Source organism: Mandrillus leucophaeus, unplaced genomic scaffold, assembly GCF_000951045.1.
Source record: "Mandrillus leucophaeus isolate KB7577 unplaced genomic scaffold, Mleu.le_1.0 Scaffold27, whole genome shotgun sequence".
Classification (NCBI taxonomy): domain Eukaryota; kingdom Metazoa; phylum Chordata; class Mammalia; order Primates; family Cercopithecidae; genus Mandrillus; species Mandrillus leucophaeus.
Genome location: NW_012102809.1, coordinates 6632511 through 6651564, shown reverse-complemented (window position 1 = coordinate 6651564; position 19054 = coordinate 6632511). Strand labels below are relative to the sequence as shown.

Genomic DNA, 19054 nt, shown 5'->3' with positions numbered 1-19054 from the left:
CCAGGAGAGTAAATTTCAAATGTTCTCACTACAGAAATAAATATGGGAGGTAACTGATATGTTATTAACTTAATTTAATTATCCCACAATGAGATTTGATATTATATATATATTCATATATAAAATCATCACTTTGTACCCCATAGTATATACAATTAAACAATTATTATGTGTCTATTAAAAAAAATAAGGACATGCTAAAGGAAGTTTTCCAACACAAAGGGAAATGACACTACTGTATATCGAAATTTAGATCCTCTGACACGTGCAAATTGTAGCAAAAATGCTAAATATCTGGGTAAAATGCCCATGCCTGTAATTCCAGCACTTTAAAAGGCTGGGGCAGGAGGATGGCTTGAGGCCAGGAGTTCAAGATCAACCTAGGCAACATGAGACTCTGACTCAAGAAAACAAAACAAAACGAAAAATAGGAAAAGAAATGTCTGTAAACATTAGTCCCTTTCATGGAGGAACTTGGAATATAAAAACTAAGCATCCTTAAATAGAATTGTGTAATGTCAGCCAAATGGAAACTCTTGAAGCATGGGTAACTTAGGACACAATTCCTAGTCATTCCTGAGTGGAGAGGATTGCATGGTGAAAGAGATCCCCATGGCTGTGGAGGTAGCACCCTCTCATTCTGTTCATGGCCTGTCTGGGAGCTGAGCCATTAGCTTTCCACCCACTGATGGAGGCCCAGCCCCACTGGGAGCATTTGCTTCCTCCCCACCTCACCCACTGCCTGCAAGTTCCTGACCCTGTTATGAAACTCCCACCCTAAATACACAGATAACGTCTCAGCTGTGAGTGAAACTAGAAGAGATCACGTGTAACTAATTAGATGTCAGAGTGAGAGAAAAGAAACTTTTCCTTGGGTCCTGGTCATTTGAAAAGAAATATCCTCAAAGAAAAGTCTTTACTTGAGATCTGAAGTGCAAAGCATATTTATCTTGTTCCAGGCTAACCTTGCCAAGGAGATTTGAATTTAAATAAGGCTATTCTGGAGCCTATTAATCTAGGGTGATGGTGTAGCAGTGAAAGCCAGGATCACTAAACACCTCGGGTTGTATAGGAAGCAAGATGGGGTCCATTCAGGGTTGCAAATGTTTTATTGCTGTTTTTCCCTGGGTCCCTCTGCCTGATGGGGCAACCTTCACTGTTCTGAAGAGAGGCTAGCAGAGTCATTGTCTGACGTGCACAGTGACCTTCCTTGCAGCTTCCAAGCAAAGATGGAGGCTCTCTGATGGGAACTGGCCCCATGTTCCTGCTCAGAGACCCCCACAACTTCACCCTAATCCACATCTGTACCCTTCTCTCCCTGCAGACCCTGCCTTGCTTCCCACACTTTCCCAGGGTGTGCTCTCAGCCTCATCCTCTTGCACCCTTGGTATTTGAGCTCCCTTTTAGTCCCACTCTTTCTACCAGTTCTTCCTCCATGAACATGCCTCAGTCTCTTCTAACTTAAAAATAACCAAAACGGCCTTTCCTGCATTACATTACACGCTAGACACTGCCTTATCTTTTCTTCTCTCTTACAACCTAGATCACTCTTTTTCTTTTTTTTTTTAGACAGGGTCTCACTCTGTCTTCCAGGATGGAGTGCAGTGGTGCAATCATGGCTCACAGAAGCCTTGATCTCCTGGGCTCAAGTGATCCTCCCACTCAGCCCTTCAAGTAGCTGAGACTACAGGTCAGCTAACTTTTGTATCTTTAGTAGAGACAGGGTTTCACCATGCTGCCCAGGATGGTCTCCAACTCCTGGGCTCATGCAATTCTCCTGCCTCGGCCTCCTAAAATGCTGGGATTACTGGTGTGAGCCACTGTGCCCAGCCTCTAGGTCACTCTTAAGGAAGAACCTACCTCTTTCTTCCCTCCTCTTCTTTCCCTCCTCATTCATCAACTGGTTTTGCCCAACCCTCCTCCACCACCCACCAATACTCCCACATCTCCTCTTCCTCTTCATCTAATCCAGAGCATCACAAGTGTAGACAAAAATGCCTCTTAGACCTCATCTCCTGGATTTTCCACAGGCACTCAAGCTCATCCTGTCCAGAATTGAGCTGGTCACCCACCCATCACACCAGTCCCAACACAGACTTTCTTCTCTTCCTTTTTTATTCACAGTCTTGGTAAAGAAAACCATCATACTCCTTGGACAGGCAAAAGTCTTCCCCAACTCATCCAAGTCCCCTCACATCTCCCTAAACCTGTGGGTTGTACCTCCCAATGGCTTCTCTCCCTCTCCATGGTGGTGGCCACCTGAATGCCTTTCTGGTCCACTGTAGACTATTGCAGTTCTTCAGGGGTGGGGGACAGCAGGGGAGGACTCAGCTTAATCTCTAGTCTTGCTTCTCCATCCATCTTCCATGAACAGAGATTTGCAAATTTATCTCTTCTTAAATTATTCCAATGGCTTTTCATTGCCTAAGAATAAAGCACGAATGTTTAATTTGATATCAAAGGATTTCACAATCTTATCCTCACCTATATCATAGCTCAGTGTTGAAGAGTATGGATTTCAGAGCTCTATCACTAAGTAGCTGTGTGGCCTCAGCAAGTTTCTTAGCCTTCCTGGGTTTCAACTTCCTCCCCTATAAACTGAGGGTAATTACAACAGTACTGAATTTTTTTTTTTTTTTTTTTTTTTTTTTTGAGACAGTCTTGCTCTGTCACCCAGGCTGGAGTGCAGGGGCGCAATTTCAGCTCACTGCAAGCTCCGCCTCCCGGGTTCACGCCATTCTCCTGCCTCAGTTTCCTGAGTAGCTGGAACCACAGGCCCCCGCCATCACACTCGGCTAATTTTTTATATTTTAGTAGAGACGGGGTTTCACCGTGTCAGCCAGGATGGTCTCAATCTCCTGACCTTGTGATCCACCCACCTTGGCCTCCCAAAGTGCTGGGATTACAGGCGTGAGCCACTGCGCCCAGCCAATAGTACTGTTCTTATAGGGTGCTAGGGACATCAGACGTGTTAATATCCATGAGGGTTTTAGAACAGCACTTGGCACTAAGGAAGTGTTATATGTATTTGTTAGTTCCGTGCATTGTCTGCCATCACTGTTCTCCTCCTATGCACTTGAATATTCAGACATGCTATGCTCCAGTCACAACAGACAGCAGACAGTTCCCCAAACACAGCATGGTGGCTATTTCATGCCACTGCAACTTTGTTCTTCCTCCTTTTATTGACCTCCTAAACTCCCATTTATCTTTCAACCCTCAGCTCAAATATCACTTCCCAAATATCTGGAGACTTTGCTCCACTGAGACTCCGTGGCACCCCAAATGAACTCCCGTTTTACCACGGATCATTTAAATTAATTATTTCTCAAAGTCTGAGAGTTACCGTTTTTGAGCACTTATCACATGCCAGTCCCTGTTCAAAATACGTATATTAGCTTATTTAAGCCTCACGGCAAACCTATGACAGTTTTGATAATTGGTTTACAGGTTTGTCATTTCTCCATATGGGTAAGAATCTATGTTTTGATCATCTTTGAATCTCCAGCACCTAGCAAGGTGCCTGGTGTACAGTGGGTACATAGTGAAATTAGTATCTCTTGAGCCAATCAGAAATGGGCTGCACTCAGAGAAAGATGGGAGCATGGGGAAACAAGTGACACTGAAGGGCATCTAGGAAAGGGACCCATGGTAGTTGAACCTGAAATTCATCAGTGCCATAAACAAAGACTGCAGTAACTACCTCACCGCATTATTAAATCTTTATTACTATATGAACATTTTCTATAGTGCTGAGGGGTTAATGTGCTCTCATTTAATTCCGTACTGTCGTATAATTTCAGGTCTTTCCAAGGACATAATAATACAATTCATGATGACATTTTATTCCATGCTTTTGCTTCCAGGGTCATATTCAAAGTCCTGAGAAGTTTTCCATGGCCCTTAGCCCCTGGGTTTCCCACCTTTAATAAAGGGTAAAGAGATATTCACCCTGACAACCTATTCTTCTTGTTGGACATGAGATGGAAATTGTAGAAAATTATAGTCAGGGATCATTGTTATAGTTTCTATGGTAATGGTCTAAGACCATAAACACAAGTATTTATTGCTTAATTACTACAAAGGAATATGCTTTTTCCAAATAGGAACTATATTAAAAAGTTCAAAATAAATATTTCAGTTTTGGTTAACTTTTCTTCCCTACTCCTTCGGTACGTAGTAAGTTCTGTTTCATTAGTCAGCAGAGAATGGTTGAGATTAAAACTGTTTAATGCACTGATTCAAATATCTTTGGGTGGCCTTAAAGCTACTCTTAGCAGGGGGAAAGAGACATCCAGCCATATGAGTGTCCCAAGGGATGCCAATGAGAAAGAATCTGCCCAGAAAACCCAAGTCTAGAGCCCCAGGATCTCTCCAGGAGCTCCCAGATTTGGCTTAAACTATTCTAGTAATCTGTAGACAGCATATGCACAGGATTTGGGGGTCACTTCTTTATTTATTTTTTATTTTATTTATTTTTATTTTTATTTATTTATTTATTTTGAGACAGAGTCTCTCCTTCTGTCACCAGGCTGGAGTGCAGTGGCGCGATCTCGGCTCACCGTAACCTCCACATCCCGGGTTCCGGTGATTCTCCTGCCTCAGCCTCCAAAGTAGCTGGGATTACAGGCGTGCCACCACACCCAACTGATTTTTGTATTTTTAGTAGAGATGGGTTTTCACCATGTTGGCCAGGATGGTCTTGATCTCTTGACCTCGTAGACCCACCTGCCTTGGCCTCCCAAATTGTTGGGTTTACAAGCATGAGCCACTGCGCCTGGCCACGGCTTCTTGGCCTCTTGGAGCATTGGGTGTGAAGGGAAGTCTAACCTCTCTGGGCTTGTGTTTTCTAAGGAACTACCACTGCTGGAATGAAGCATGGATGACAAGGCCTGACCTTCCTGTCGGATTTGGAGGCTGGCAAGCTGTGGACAGCACCCCCCAGGAAAATAGCGATGGTAAAATTGTGTCCTCCCTCCGGGAAATGCTTCATTGCTGATCTTTACTTTGCTTTTATGCTTGCGTTTGGTGTGTGGGAACCACGCCCGTTGGGAGCCAACATCTGAAGTGTGCTTCCTGGGCACATGCGCAGTACTAGCTACCTTCCAATCAGGTTTAATTTCATTTCAATAGTCAGCTTTACCCTGATTATTTTACAGATTTTAGAAAAAGAATATAAAACAACATATAATTCATCCATTCTTGCTTTGCTAAGCAGTTTCGAAGACAGGAGAGAAAATATCTGTAAGCATTTTTACTAGGCTATAAAACATACTTCAGCCCTTCATGGTATGCACGGATAAGATATAAAGCAGTAGAGAAAATAGAGAACTTGAAAAATAATTATAGATCATCCTTTAAATTGTTGTTTTTCCAGAACCTGGCCTCCTTTTATGTCGTGTGATTTCCTCCAAAGCTTGAGTATGTGGGGTATTTGTCTTCTAACTTGCCAACTATGCTAAGCAGCTGCAGCTCTGACCTCCCCCAGATTTTTACAAAATCACATCATAAGCCTCCATCTCTCTTTAATATGATAATATAAAGAATCAGTAGACTGTGGATATTGTGGATATTATGTTTATTCCCTCAGGTGTTGATATATTGATGGGCACACACAGGCACATGCATAAACATTCGGTGCATATTCACAGTGAAACCATGTTATAATCCTAGACTTTAAGGAAGAAAGTTTAGCACTTTCTGGTGTTCTGGTATATATATCATGGGGACACTTTAGAGATGATTAATAGCAGCTAATCTCTTATTAACTATGGATAGGTGGTAAAAATCTAAAGGATTTTAGAAGAGTAACATGGGCCTTCTAACTTCCTACATGCACGGTGGGCATGGCCAAAATGCACAGGTAATGTCCAGATTCTCCAGTTACACTTGACTTATGTTCATAATGTCCAAAAACAAAAGACAAAAAGCAAAACAAACAGCAACAGCAACACAACCACAGAGGACACGTCAACATTCCAACATTTCAGATACCACCTGAACAAGAGATAAATGCTGTGTAAGTCATCTGCTTGGCATGAACACATCTGGGTATGTGTCTGTAGGTGGCCCAGTAGATGCAGGAATAGTGTTGCCTTGTATTTATTTCCATGGCTTCAATTTTTGGCTTGAGGAAGCATAGCCAATGGATTCTCTCGAGCCTTGGAAAGTGCTTGGGCTAAATCATCAATGAAGTCGGGAACACTGGTCTCTACAGAGTCACCCTCAGTGCCATGCATCTTGCAGTATCTGGACAGAATTGGAGATGAGAAACTCACACCGCCCTTCCTCTGTGCAATGCAGGCATGTATCGGTGTGGCCCCGCCTCCGTTCAAGCCATCAAGCACGGCCACGTCTGCTTCCAATTTGATGCACCTTTTGTTTTTGCAGAGGTAAGCGGGAAGCTGGAAGAAAGTGCTGTTTTTCTTCCCAACTTCTTAACACCTGAAAGAGTAAGCTAAAAGTTGTTGCTTCTAAGTTTTCCAGGTACATAGTGTATGCTTCGTGTTGACAAAGGTAACTAGGCATTATTCCAACTTCCAGGCTATTAACGCTAAATGCAGTTCTTGTTTAACATTTTTCTTTCCTTGATATTTTGGGATTCTTACTCCCAAAAATAAATGTTTTACTAACATTAGCTTAGTTCTCTGCACCCATGAAGTAGGTATCAACTACTCCAGAGAAATTATATGACTAACGGATCTCTCAACTAACCATTGGTAGAGATGGGTCATGAATTGAAATTTCAGGACATGCTACTTCCCTCTGGGACTAGTCCAGCAATCCATGTAGGACAAAATCCACATACACACACCCAACCATGGTCTTACCCTGGCCTTTGCAATCTATGTTCTGCCATCCCACAGCATTGCCGGTGGCCAGGGAGGGAGGGTTGAGTTGCCAAAGGAGGAAGGGAACCTGGAGGCTGCTCTAAAAGAATACAACCCACCTACAGGGTTGATGTGAATGCCTGGGCAAAGGCTCTGCAATTTCAGAAGAACTAGGCAGGGACTGGAAGCAGAAGAGGCTGTTAAAGGATACTCAAGGAGAGTTCTGAAGATCAAATTAAATGTAAGAGATGTTGGGTAAAGGAGAAGGCTGGGCTGCCAGCCTTGGAAGACTTGAAAGACTGAGAGGCAGGACTTCCCTAAGGTATATTTGCACCAATAAATACACTGAAATAATGTCGCTCACTTTGCCTACCTTTGGATGCTCTTAGCAACCCTCTAAAATTGTTAATATCATTCTTCCCATTTCACAGAAAAGAAAATCAAGGCAGAGAGTGGTTAAGTGACTTTCTCACAATCATCTAGCTAATAAACAGCGGTGCTAAGATTTGAAGCCAGGCAGATGCCTGAACGCGTACTGGTAACCATTGCACTCTAGTACTCTGGGAGGAGTAAATAGTTATTATTAATGTACACCAGGCACTGTACTGGGGAGAATTCTAAGGTTCAGGTCTTTAAGAAACATATTTCTAGATGCCAGGTGACAGGGCACAAACACACAGAACGTGAAATGACAACAAGACCAGTGATGCTATGGAATTAATTGTCAGGTGGGCTGTGTAGAGAGCACAGATCTGCATTCATACTATGCATGAGCTGAGAAGTAGAGGCCAAGAACTGAAGCAGGATGGCAAAGACCACAAGACACCGTCTAGGAAGGAAGGGCGACCTGGGAACAGACAGTGAGGATGCCTGTGGAAGTGTTCCTAGACAGTAGGAGCAGAGAACTATGGGACCACAGGCGAAGGAGGGATGAGTAGGCAAAGGGATTAGAAAGCAGTCAGAGGATGGGAGGGGTACTAAGCAGGGGGTATGAGTTGAGCATCTGAATGCTGTGTGGGGGAAGTTGAAAGCTGTGATGACTCACTAGGATGCATGAGGGGTGTTGGAAGGTGGAGGCTGAAGGAACTCAGTGCGGGGGACCTCCCTGAGAAACTCGCTCCTTGTCCCTCCTGTAAGTGAGAGAGAGTTTTCACTGGGCAGGAACCTGGGAAAGGTGCTGGCAGCCTTGTGGAACACGGATTGGAGGGGTTGTTACAAAGTCGTAGGGAACATCGAGAGAGCTGGTCATCCCTCCAAGCCAGAGATGGAAAGGGCTTGAGCTAAACAAATGGCAATAACGAAAAAACAAGGAGGCAGGACTGAGAAGTATTATTATTTAGAAGGCAAAACAAGCGTCAAAATTCAGACAGCAAGATCAGGAATTTGAAACATACAAAGACCAGTGTTCATCTCATCATACCTGCCATGACAGTTTATAGAAGCCTTTGGAGACCAAGTTTACTGGACTTGGAATTTTATCCCCTCGATTTCACTTTGGGATTTGAAGATTTCCACAAACCTCCCCAGCTGCCATTTGATAGTTTATGATGCTACGAGAGCCTCTTATGAGGAGATCACTGTGAAATCCACAAAGCCTTGTATTCAGCTTTTTATTATGCGTTATTGCTGCAAAGAAGGAGAAGAAGGACCTCCCTCCACAAGTGAGCTGCCTAATAGCTGTAAATGCAAACGCTTTTTGCTATTATTAAATATAGATCGGGGTGTTATGAATGTCATCAGGATTTGCCGATTATAATTACTCCTTTCTCACCCACTGCAGAGGCGTGTCTGACAGAGGGTACAATTTGTTGCTTTGGCATGGGCTGCGCTCCAGGGCTGAGCCATTTTTAAGAGATGTTTGAGCTGATGAAAAGTGTATAAGAAATCTTTTCTCAAGGGTGCCTGCAGTGGGACCCCATGGAGAGCGTCATACGAGTTGACATGACTCAGGTTGGAGTCTGCAGCTCTCTCTGCTCTCCCTCCTCCTTGCTGCGTCAGCTCGCCTTCTCTTCCCTCCCAGCATGCTGACTTTCTCGGTCATTCCTTACTCATTTCCGGGCTTGATCAAGCATCATGTTCATTGACTATTTTTTAGTTTTCCCAGGGCCTTGGTCTCCGTGAGTGAAAGCAGAGCCTAAAAAGAAGAGGGATATGCCTGGAAAATGTCTTACCTTCTGTTCCTTTTTTCTGTCCTCCTCCACTTTGGAAGTTCACTCTCCACATTTCTGGATTTCTGCCAGGGCTCGAAGCTTATTTCTCTTACCCCTCCCTTCCCATGCCCTCGCTGCTGCAGTGGGTTCCTGTAGATCTGAAGACCCATCTGCCTCTTCTCTCCCCAGCTCATGGTGGCCTAGGGCTTCCAAAGAGGTGAGAGGAAAGGAGAGCTGTTCTAAGTGTCTGAAGTCGTATTCCAAGATTCCATGTTCACTAATCCCTCAGGGGTTCTTAGTGAAGAACTCTCTCCTTCTTGCCAAAGATAACTCTCTTCTGTCCTAACTTCTCATTAACTCTGCTGACCTCTTTCACACCACTCCACCCCAAACTCACACACATACACACACACCTGTGCACACACACACACATGCATGCACGCACCCATGTGCACCCACACATACACATACTCCTGCCTGCCCTCCCTGGCACTGAGATGATTTTGACAGGAGCAATAACTGGCTCCCTGGGACCACAGCAACCATCTCGTCGCTCAAGAAGCTAAGCCCTCCTCTGCTGTGGGTCAGCAGTTCTCTTATACAATAAGTGGAGATGTTTTCCTGTAGATTATTCATTCTCAATTCAAACTTGTTTATTTTGCTACTATCTTATGAGATGCAGCCCATTTTTGGCATCTCCTACTTGGCTGTAAAATACTCCTGTCATTTATTCAAATAGCATATAAAACTTTGAAATTATTTTAGCTTTCCTCCTTAACCTCCCTTATGCATCTTGCCAAAATTACCTTCCAAAAATTATCATAAATCCAGCCACTTCTACAATCTCTGTCATTACCCTCTGAGCACTGTACAGCACTGAGCTCTATGAAGTTACCTCCTAACTCGTCTCCCTGATCCCCCTCTTGCTGCTTTTTTGTCTGTTCTCCACAGATCACCAGAATTATTCTTTAAATGTAAATAAAAACTTCACACTCCTGCTCCAACCCTTCTAGTGGAGTTCTGCCACCCTTACAATAAAATTGAACGTAAATTCTTACAAGATTCCATGGCTTCCCTTCCACTTCATCCCTTGTTTATTTCCCTCCAGTCATACTGAGCTTTTTGCTCTTTGGAAAGCATCCACACATCCTCTTGGTTCCGCACTTTTGGACATACTGTTCCTTTTGCTAGGAAAGCTGCCCTCACTATCTTTCACTCTATGGAGGAAGAATGCTTTGCCTGCTTTGTTCCTTCTCTGCACTCAAGTCTCTGCTCTGGTCACCTCTTCAAAGAGGCCTTCACTCACCCCACCCCACTCCACCTAAAATATCACCATCTGCCCTGTTGTTTTCATCCTCCTACCTTAGTGTGTGTTCCATTTCTCCCTTCTAGCATATGAGCTCCATGAAGGTAGAAGCTGTTGTGTCTTCATTGCTGAGAGCAGGATCTAGAGTCCAGCACCAGGAAGGCCTCCTGGTCCAGGAGGGCATTCACTGCCTCCATGTGCCCTCTGAGGAGCAGCATTTTCTCTGCGGAGCATGCAGATGAGGTTATCTCCACTTGGGAACCAATGAACAAACCAAAGCAAACTCTGTCCGGGGTTCTGAAAGCAAGAGCACATCTCCAGCCTCAGTGGTGAAGAGCATATCTTCTGCCACCTGTGGACAAATGTTCACATTCTATGGGCCTGGGTGGACATTTGCAGAGAGCAGCCCCCGAGCCTCCTTCCCATTCCACCTGTGCTGAGAACCTATGGCCCTGACCAATGGTAGAGGCTACTATGTAGGAAGTGCCTGTACTTAAGAGGCAAGGGTTTGGTGTTGTGAAAAGAATACCCAATTCCATGCACCAATGCCCAGGTTTTGTGTTACAATAACTTCTTCAAGTGTAGGGGTAGAAAAAGGTGATCACTAACATTATATTACATTCAAAAGAAGGAAGAGAAATTAGCCTTAAATGTAGGGCTTTCACAAGTAGTACCAATCTATCCACCAGCCCTGCAAGGAAGGTAGGCTCAGAGAGATTCAATAATTCATCCAAAGCTACACAGCCTAAGTCCAATATTCCTTACCATACACTCTGAACTTAGCTACTGTTCTACCCCAGAGAGTCAATTGATTTTGGGTGGGGCCAATCGTGATGCTTTTTTAAGCTCCTAGATGATTTTCTAGTACAACCAGAAGAGAGGAACGTTCCACTACAGGCTGAAACCAAAAAGAAAGCTTTCTAATGTCACTTGGAAAGAATAATTTCCCTCCACATACCACCCCAACATACATATACAGAAACCACCCCATACTGGTGTTTCCCCTCTCGTCTCTCAACAAAGGACAGTGCTGTTGATCTGTCCTGAGATTTTAGCCTACATGTTTTTCTGAAACCATATTCAAGGTGGTGGGGGGGCGGCAGGAACTAGCCACTTTCATATTTAGCTTGTCTCCCTGGAAAATCATAAGCTGTTACAAGGCTTAAGATGATATTTATCATTATTGTTGCTACAATTTGAAAGTGGAGGAGGTCGCCGTTTGTACTTACATGGCTTCCTCCAGAGGGAATGCCAGAATTCTCAGGCAGTTCATTCAGTTTCCAGAATGACTAGTATTCCACAGGTATCTGCTGTGTCCTCTCCTGTCCTGATTCCTGACTTCACATTTCAGCCTTTCACAGCATGTGGCTAGCACCACCGAGTTCTGGCTGCTCTGCTGAGGAGCAGGGCCACCGTTTATCAGCCTCAGAAATCTGAGCCACAAGCGTGGAACCATCTCACCCCTCAAGCTGGTGCTCATGCTCCCGCAGGGTGGTGTAGGAGAGGCAGTGTACTGTGAAGGCCAAGGGCCGGGCTATGGGCTGGTCCAGGGCTTGCGCTTCTTCTCCACCAGCTCCCAGCCATGAAACCACAAACACTCTGCCTCCCCGTTCTGAGTCTTGGTGCCCTCATCCATAATACGGTTACGATACATACCTCACAGGCTTGTTGTTGTGAGGTTCAAACTAAATCCTTTATAAAATGTCCCTGAAACATTGTAGGTATGCAGTAAATGTTGGCTATCTCCTCTTTAGTAGAAATCCAATTTCATGTGCACTCAGAACATTCTGTGAGAAAGTAAAATTGCTCTCTTTAACCTCAACTTTAAAACCTAGGGATATATCTTCGAGTTTCCCCATTACCTAATGATGACTATTATATTTTTTACTCAATTTTGAAATGTACAAGTCATGTTCACATAGATCTTATCTCACTCTGACCTAAAATGCTCCCATAAAATTGGCAGAACAAGTTTAATCATTTTTATTTTATAGAATCAGGAACTGAAGTTCATAGAGATTAACATGCACTTTCTACAAGGACACACCCACTATGGGAACCCAGGTTTCTTGCAGCAAATCTAGTGTTCCTCTCAAAGGCCATCTAGGTTTCACCTTGGCTGTTGCTATCTAGCCAACCCCTGACCCCACTGCCCCATGTCCAGAGTATCTTGTACTTATTCTTTCATGGTACTTATTGTACTATATTACAGGGCTTCTCAAGCCTGACTGTCCAACAGAATTGTGTGAGACCTTTTGTAAAATATAATGACTTTAGGGCCTCACGTGATTTAGGTCCCACCTCCTTAATCAGGCATCTATTTTGTTAAAAAAGTTCTCCAGGTGACTCTGATGCACAGAATCATGCTTACTAGAGCATAAACTCTATCAGGGCAGAGATCAAATCTATTTTGTTCATCATTAGGATTCTGAATCCTTGAACAATATCTGGCAATACTATTAAATAATATATTATGGTCAATAACATTTATTGAGCATTTACTCTATGCCAGACACTGTGATAAGTAATGTATGTGTGTTTGTTTCTGTTAATTCTGCCAATCATCCTATGAAGAAGGAGTTATTGTCACTCTATTTAAAGAGTGGGTAACTGAGGCTTGGAGAGGAGCTTGGGAAACATTTAGTAAATACATCAATGACTATTAGCAGTACAATTCATGCTTCCTGCCCGCTTCCATGATAATAAATGGAATTCTCAAGAAAGTGATTGTAAAATATGTAATAAAAGACTCTGGTAGAGTCAGCTTTCAGGCACACATTAGTCATTGTCTCTAGAAAGTAGAGTGGTAAAGCAGAGCCTTGGGAGAGCTTGGGGGCAGCCAGCATGGCCCCAAGACACTATTTCCAAGTCCCACAAATAGCACATTTTAGTGGCTGGACCAATAGAAAATAGACTGAGTTCCTCCTAGATCATTTAATGTTATTGTTCAATTTAAATACTTTTGGCTTCAAGTAGCAGAACTGATGTGGCTGAAACAGATGGGGACTTATTTTTCTTATATAAGAAATCCTGAATTAGGTGGTCCTGATGCTGGCTTAGGCATTTAACAGCATCATTAAATCACCTAAATACCCAAAAGCCTCTCAGCTTTCTACTCTGCCACCTTCTCATTGTCGGCCATGTTTCTGTTCACTGTCTCACGATGGCCACAGCAGCTTCAAGTATTCCTTCTCTTCACCTGCAAACACCTGAAAGCAGAAAGGGAAAGGCAAACTCATGCGTGTACCTCTCTCCTTTTTCTAAGGGGAAAAATGTCTCCCAGAAGTCACCTAGCAGACTTCCTCTTCCTCCTGGTTGTTGGTCACATAGTCACAGTTAGCCCAAAAGCAGTCCAGGGAAGCAAGCGATGGGCATGGTGGCATGGCGGCATGGCGTTGTCTTCTCTCCCATGGGAGGTAGGACTTATCAGGAAGACAGAGGAGAGAGAAAAATGGTTGCTTCTTAGGCAATGTATTGTCTCAGCCTCAAATAAATTTTATTTAAAGTACTGCTAAATAAAGTAGATTCGCCTTTAGAATATATTCAAAATCTGTTTGGTCCTATGATACAAATCCAATGTTGTTGAAGAAAGGGGTGTGTCAGCTCCAGAGATCTCTAGACGACTGCATTATGGACAGTTAAAGACTTTAGCAACAACAGACATGTGATGATGGCTAATGCTCTCCTCTCCTGTTTTCAGGTCAACAGCGACCTCATTTACATTACAGCTAAGAAAGATGGCACTCATGTGGTGGAAAATGTGGATGCCACCCACATTGGGAAATTAATTGTGACCAAACAAATTGGAGGAGATGGCATGATGGATATTACTGATACTTACAAATTCCAAGAAGGTAATTTACTACCACTGAATGAAGATTTATTTGCCCAAGTCCATTTAGTACTTATTCATTGTCACTCAGAGATGAGTTCCAGAGAATGCGCTAGCATTTGCTGCATTTGGTAGCAACAGCAGAAGTATAAACTTTCATGCGTGAAAGACACATCACATATGTAATTTTTCATTGTAGTTTTCTTTGCTAGCTTGCTTTGGGCAGGATTCTCATTCACATGGCTTGTGAAATGATTTGATTTAAAGTCATATCTATTTTAACAGAATATAGAATATGTTCTTGCTCATAAGAACCTTAATTTTAAATAATCCTATTAGAAAACACTGTGTAACTAACATAATTTTAGTTCAATAATAGAAATTAAAATAACGACTTCACATTTGTTTAGTACTTTACCAGTGATTTTCACATACATTGTTCCATTACATTATCATGGAATACTACAAAGCAGATAATACAATATTAATAGGACAATACAATCTCTCTAACTCAGGACAATTAGGCCGAAGGCCAGTTTCAATTATAAAATAATGTCATGGTGGGTTTTTGTTGACTTTTATTGCATAGAATGTTTCAAATGGCACTACTGAGTTTAATTCTATCTCAATCAATGCTTAGTGTCCACTCTATGCCTGTAATTGGTTTGGTGCTGGAGATCCCAGCAGTGAGCAGGATCCAGTTCCTGTCCTGGTCTGAGTGATAGGATTATTGTGCAGAGGGGTCTTTGGAAACAAAAAGTAGGGACCTTTAGTCCAACTGTTTCAGAGAAAGAAAGACTTGAGAAGCGAAGTCGTGGACCTCAGTTAAAGAAAGCTAAACAGGAGTTTCCAGGCAGTGGGAACATGATCAAAGTTACGAGGCGTGAAGCAGCCCTGTACGTTTAGGGTCCTGCAGGCTCAGAATGCCCAGTAACTGGAGACTAAGCTGCCCGAGGCCAGCAGTGGCCAGGAACTGGAGGACCGTGGGTGTCTTCATGGTGAACATGCAATATATTTTGCAAATGATTCACTGCCAGAGGTTCTTAGGAGTATTTACTTTAGTGAATGGATAAAAATGACAAGTAATTAGCATATACCTAAATATTCATTGGAATCCATGAAGTGTTAAGGAGTGCAGAATTTGTTTTAAGTATTTTAGACAGTCGCCCTGCTCTTATTTACAAAAGTAATTTGCACTATAAAGAAGAAGCTTGCTGAATTGAGAACACTTGTGCATAGTCTCAGAAAGTCAGAATTTTTGTTATCTGAACTAGTGAATTTTCACTGTATTTTTGAAATGCTTCATTTTCCTTTTCTGTTGGTTATCATCCATTGCATAACACAGATACAAAGGTGTTTTTTGTTTTTTGTTTTTTGTCATTTGGATTTTTCCTTAAAGGAAAATTTAAAACAATATAAGTGCAAATAAAACAAAACAAACAAGAAATGCCCTCTTACTATAGTTATAAGCAAAAAAAGGTCTGGAAAAACAAAAAAAGAAAGTTCATAGAAAAGTTAGCTGCAACATCCACTCATTCGTACATTCATCCACACGACAGCTGGCTCTTACCACCTGCCATCTTCCAGTGCTGTGTAGAGCTGGACACATGCACAGCCCTGCCTTCCCATCCAGCTGGGGAGAAAAGCAGAAGGCAGCCCTCACTGTGCTGGGTGAGAATTGCTCTGGCACAGGGTGGACAGGTGCTGCCGGGCGCAGAGAAGGGCTCCCAGCCAAGGATTGGCAGTCAGGGAAGGCCTCGTGGAGGAAGTTAGTGATGGGCTCGCTAAGCCCAAAGAACACAGAAGAATTAGCAGGTGAAGCTGGGGAAAGAGGTCCCCAGGAAAAGGCAGTAAGGTAGAGATTGTGGTGAGAACTCTCCTATTCGGAGGAAGTCCTGACCCGAGAGAGTAGCGAACAAATGTTGCACCTATAGGCAGCTAGGGGCAGCAGGAAGCGAGCTGTCCACATGACAGATGTCCCGTGGAAACCACGGAGCTGAGCACAGCTGCCATTAGCTGTCAGCATGGAGGTGACAGTGAAGGCCAACTCAGGAGTGGGACAGAATCAGATGCCATGAGAGGAAAGACCAAAACCCAGTCCACGAAACAGGAGTCAGGGGCTTGGCTGGGGGTGGCTACCAAATTAAAACAAAATGTGTCCGCACTGCATGAGGAAGACATCTGAGGTCCAGGCCTCTGGAGTTTAGCAAGAAGGCAAGGCCGAGGGAGAGGGACAGTGTGGAGGTCTGGTCCAACTGGAAGAATCCCTAAACCCACACAGACGGTTGTAAGAGACAATTCATCCTGCTTCTGGGCTGGAGTTGACCCCAAGTGGATAGTTCCTTAATCAAGGGTGGCATATACATTTCAAACTGGAACTTTGAAAATGACCACGTAGAGTGTTGTTTTGAGAAGAACAGCAAGACTGCCTCTGAATATGGTGGGACAGAGGGATTGATAGCCGCCACTGGCCACTGGCATGCAGTGAGGACTCATCATATCCGTGGCTCGGTGCTTCCCACCCTGATTCTTACCATCTGATTCTCACCCTGATTCTCACCGTTGAATCTCTTATAATTTCTCTGATCCATAAATGCTGAGTGTAGACACCAAAATATGGAAATGAGTAGAATCACAGGAAACAAATTATTACTAGATTTAGGAATTAACTATTTTAATGAATTAAATCATGGAAAGATCATTTTCACTTCAACTTACTAAAGCTTATTATTAATTTTATAACTTTTTTCGAGATATACAATTAAGAAACAATAAGACTTTGAAAACCAGAATTCTGAAGACTTCTCCAGTGGCAATCAATATATCTTGTTTGATGACAATGTGTTGATCCCATTCCCTCTTTGCTCCCAGGGTCACTGGTATTTCCACTTCTCCTTCTCTATTGTCTCCTTCCAATCAGCATTTAAGCAGGCTCAAATGTCTGCAGTGTTTTAAAAAAAATTACAAAAATATTTTTCACCACTGTCTCTTCCTCCTCGCCTCCTTGCCGTCCTGGAGCGCTGCCTGGACTTGCATCCTGCTGTGTTGCTTCTCCACTCCTTCCGCGCACACTCTGTCCTGATTTCTGTTACCAGCACATCCTTGAAGTTGTTCTCAAGGTTGCCAAGACCACCCAATTGTCAGACTTCAGCTTACTTGACCTTCCTACACTTCCTGGTGCTATTGTTCACTCCCTTTCCTTGCAATTCTGTCTTCTCTTTGTTTCTACAATGTTACTTTCTCCTGGTTCCACCCCCTCCTACCTGACCCTCTTTTCCCATCTCTTTTTGACTATAAGCTTTCCCCTTTCTTCAGCCCCTTCCAATGCCACTTCATTCTAGGCTTCTATCCTTGAACTCCATTCCCACCCACCTGAAGTTCTTCCCACATAGCTGGTGTTAATGTTCACGTATATACTGATCACCCCATGTCTGCGTCTCCACCCGGACTTTACCTAAATGTCCCACAGAAACCTGACTTGGAACTTCCCAAATGACACCTCTCACTCCCTCCCTCACCTCAGATCTGTTTCTCCCACTGCCCCTACTCTGGTGAAGAGAACCACCATCCACTCAAATTTAGCTACTTAAGAATGAGTCAAGCAACAAATCCTCGAAATGTCCCCTCTGAAATCGTTCTCAAATGCATCCCCTCCCCTCCAGCTCCATAGCCTGAAAATTAAACATTATCTGGTGTGTACAACTCTTAATATAGTGCCTGACACATAATAAGTGTCCAATAAATGTTTCCCCTATTACTAGTAATTATATTATTCCTGCCATACTACTCCTATTCGTTTGGCCTATGATTAGTTTTCTCCTGGAAAAATACTTGCTCTAGCTTCCCAATTCCACCTTACTTCCTCAGGCCCTCCTTTCCTCAGTCTAGCCCTTGCCTTGCTGCCAAAGTAATATCTGAAACATAAACCTGAGCCTCTGCAGCTGGAAACCATTCTCAGCAAACTATCGCAAGAACAGAAAAACAAACACCGCGTGTTCTCACTCATAGGTGGGAATTGAACAATGAGATCACTTGGACACAGGAAGGGGAACATCACACACCGGGCGGTTGTGGGGTGGGGGAAGGGGGGAGAGATAACCTTAGAAATACCTAATGTAGATGATGAGTTAATGGGTGCAGCAAACCAACATGGCACAAGTATACATATGTAACAAACCTGCACGTTGTGCACATGTACCCTAGAACTTAAAGTATAATAAAAAATTCTTTAAAAACTCTATAAACGCATAAAAACAAAACAAAACAAACAAACAAACAAAAAAACCTGAGCCTCTTCCAGCACTGCTTAAAACCCCCACCCCCTCTCTCCCTGTGGCCTCCAGGGCATCCAGTCCTAACTCACAAAGCCTCTTGCTAAGTGGCTTTTTGGCATCTGGTGACTGCACCTGCTGAGCATGCCCCCACAGGTATTATATGCAGAGGCCAGGGACCTGCTAGCAGTTCCTCCAACAAGCCAAGCTCCCCCTGCCTCCCAGGCCTTGCCAGGACTCCAAAAACTCCGAGAAGCCTCCCACGCCCCTTCCTGTCCCCATGCACTGCAGGCCAACCTTCGTCCCAGCATCTGTGGTGAACACATCTGTGCTGGGATTGCTCTTCACTTGTTCCTTCTGCACCAGTGAGGGAAAGTCTGTGTCTCTCCTCTGTGCCTAGTGCCTAGCACGGTGTTTGGAACATTATGGAGTTTCCAACAGCGTGAGATGATTTGAATGAATGGTTACTGGGGAGGCACTTTCACAGCTGGGCTTGGTTGAACATAAAATGTCCTAAACTGGGCCATTATGAAGAGGAAAATTTTATCTCTGGCTGAAAGCAAAGTGCTTCTCCAAACCTCAATCCTTCAGATCCTCTGTGCCAGGCTGGGTTTCAGGGCCTGGGGATGCAGAGGTGGACAAGCCATATCATGTCTCTGTTCTCA

At 43.6% G+C, this 19054-nt stretch overlaps 1 protein-coding gene across 2 annotated transcripts in view; it reads left to right on the top strand.

Moving 5' to 3' along the window:
• F13A1 (coagulation factor XIII, A1 polypeptide) overlaps positions 1–19054 on the top strand; it is a 167260-nt gene that overhangs the window by 115125 nt on the left and 33081 nt on the right. For both annotated transcript variants that reach the window (XM_011984597.1, XM_011984598.1), the window contains 3 exons: positions 4855–4958; positions 6304–6392; positions 13987–14140. In XM_011984597.1, coding sequence (XP_011839987.1) covers positions 4855–4958; positions 6304–6392; positions 13987–14140 — 347 coding nt within the window. The remainder of the gene's footprint in view (positions 1–4854; positions 4959–6303; positions 6393–13986; positions 14141–19054) is intronic.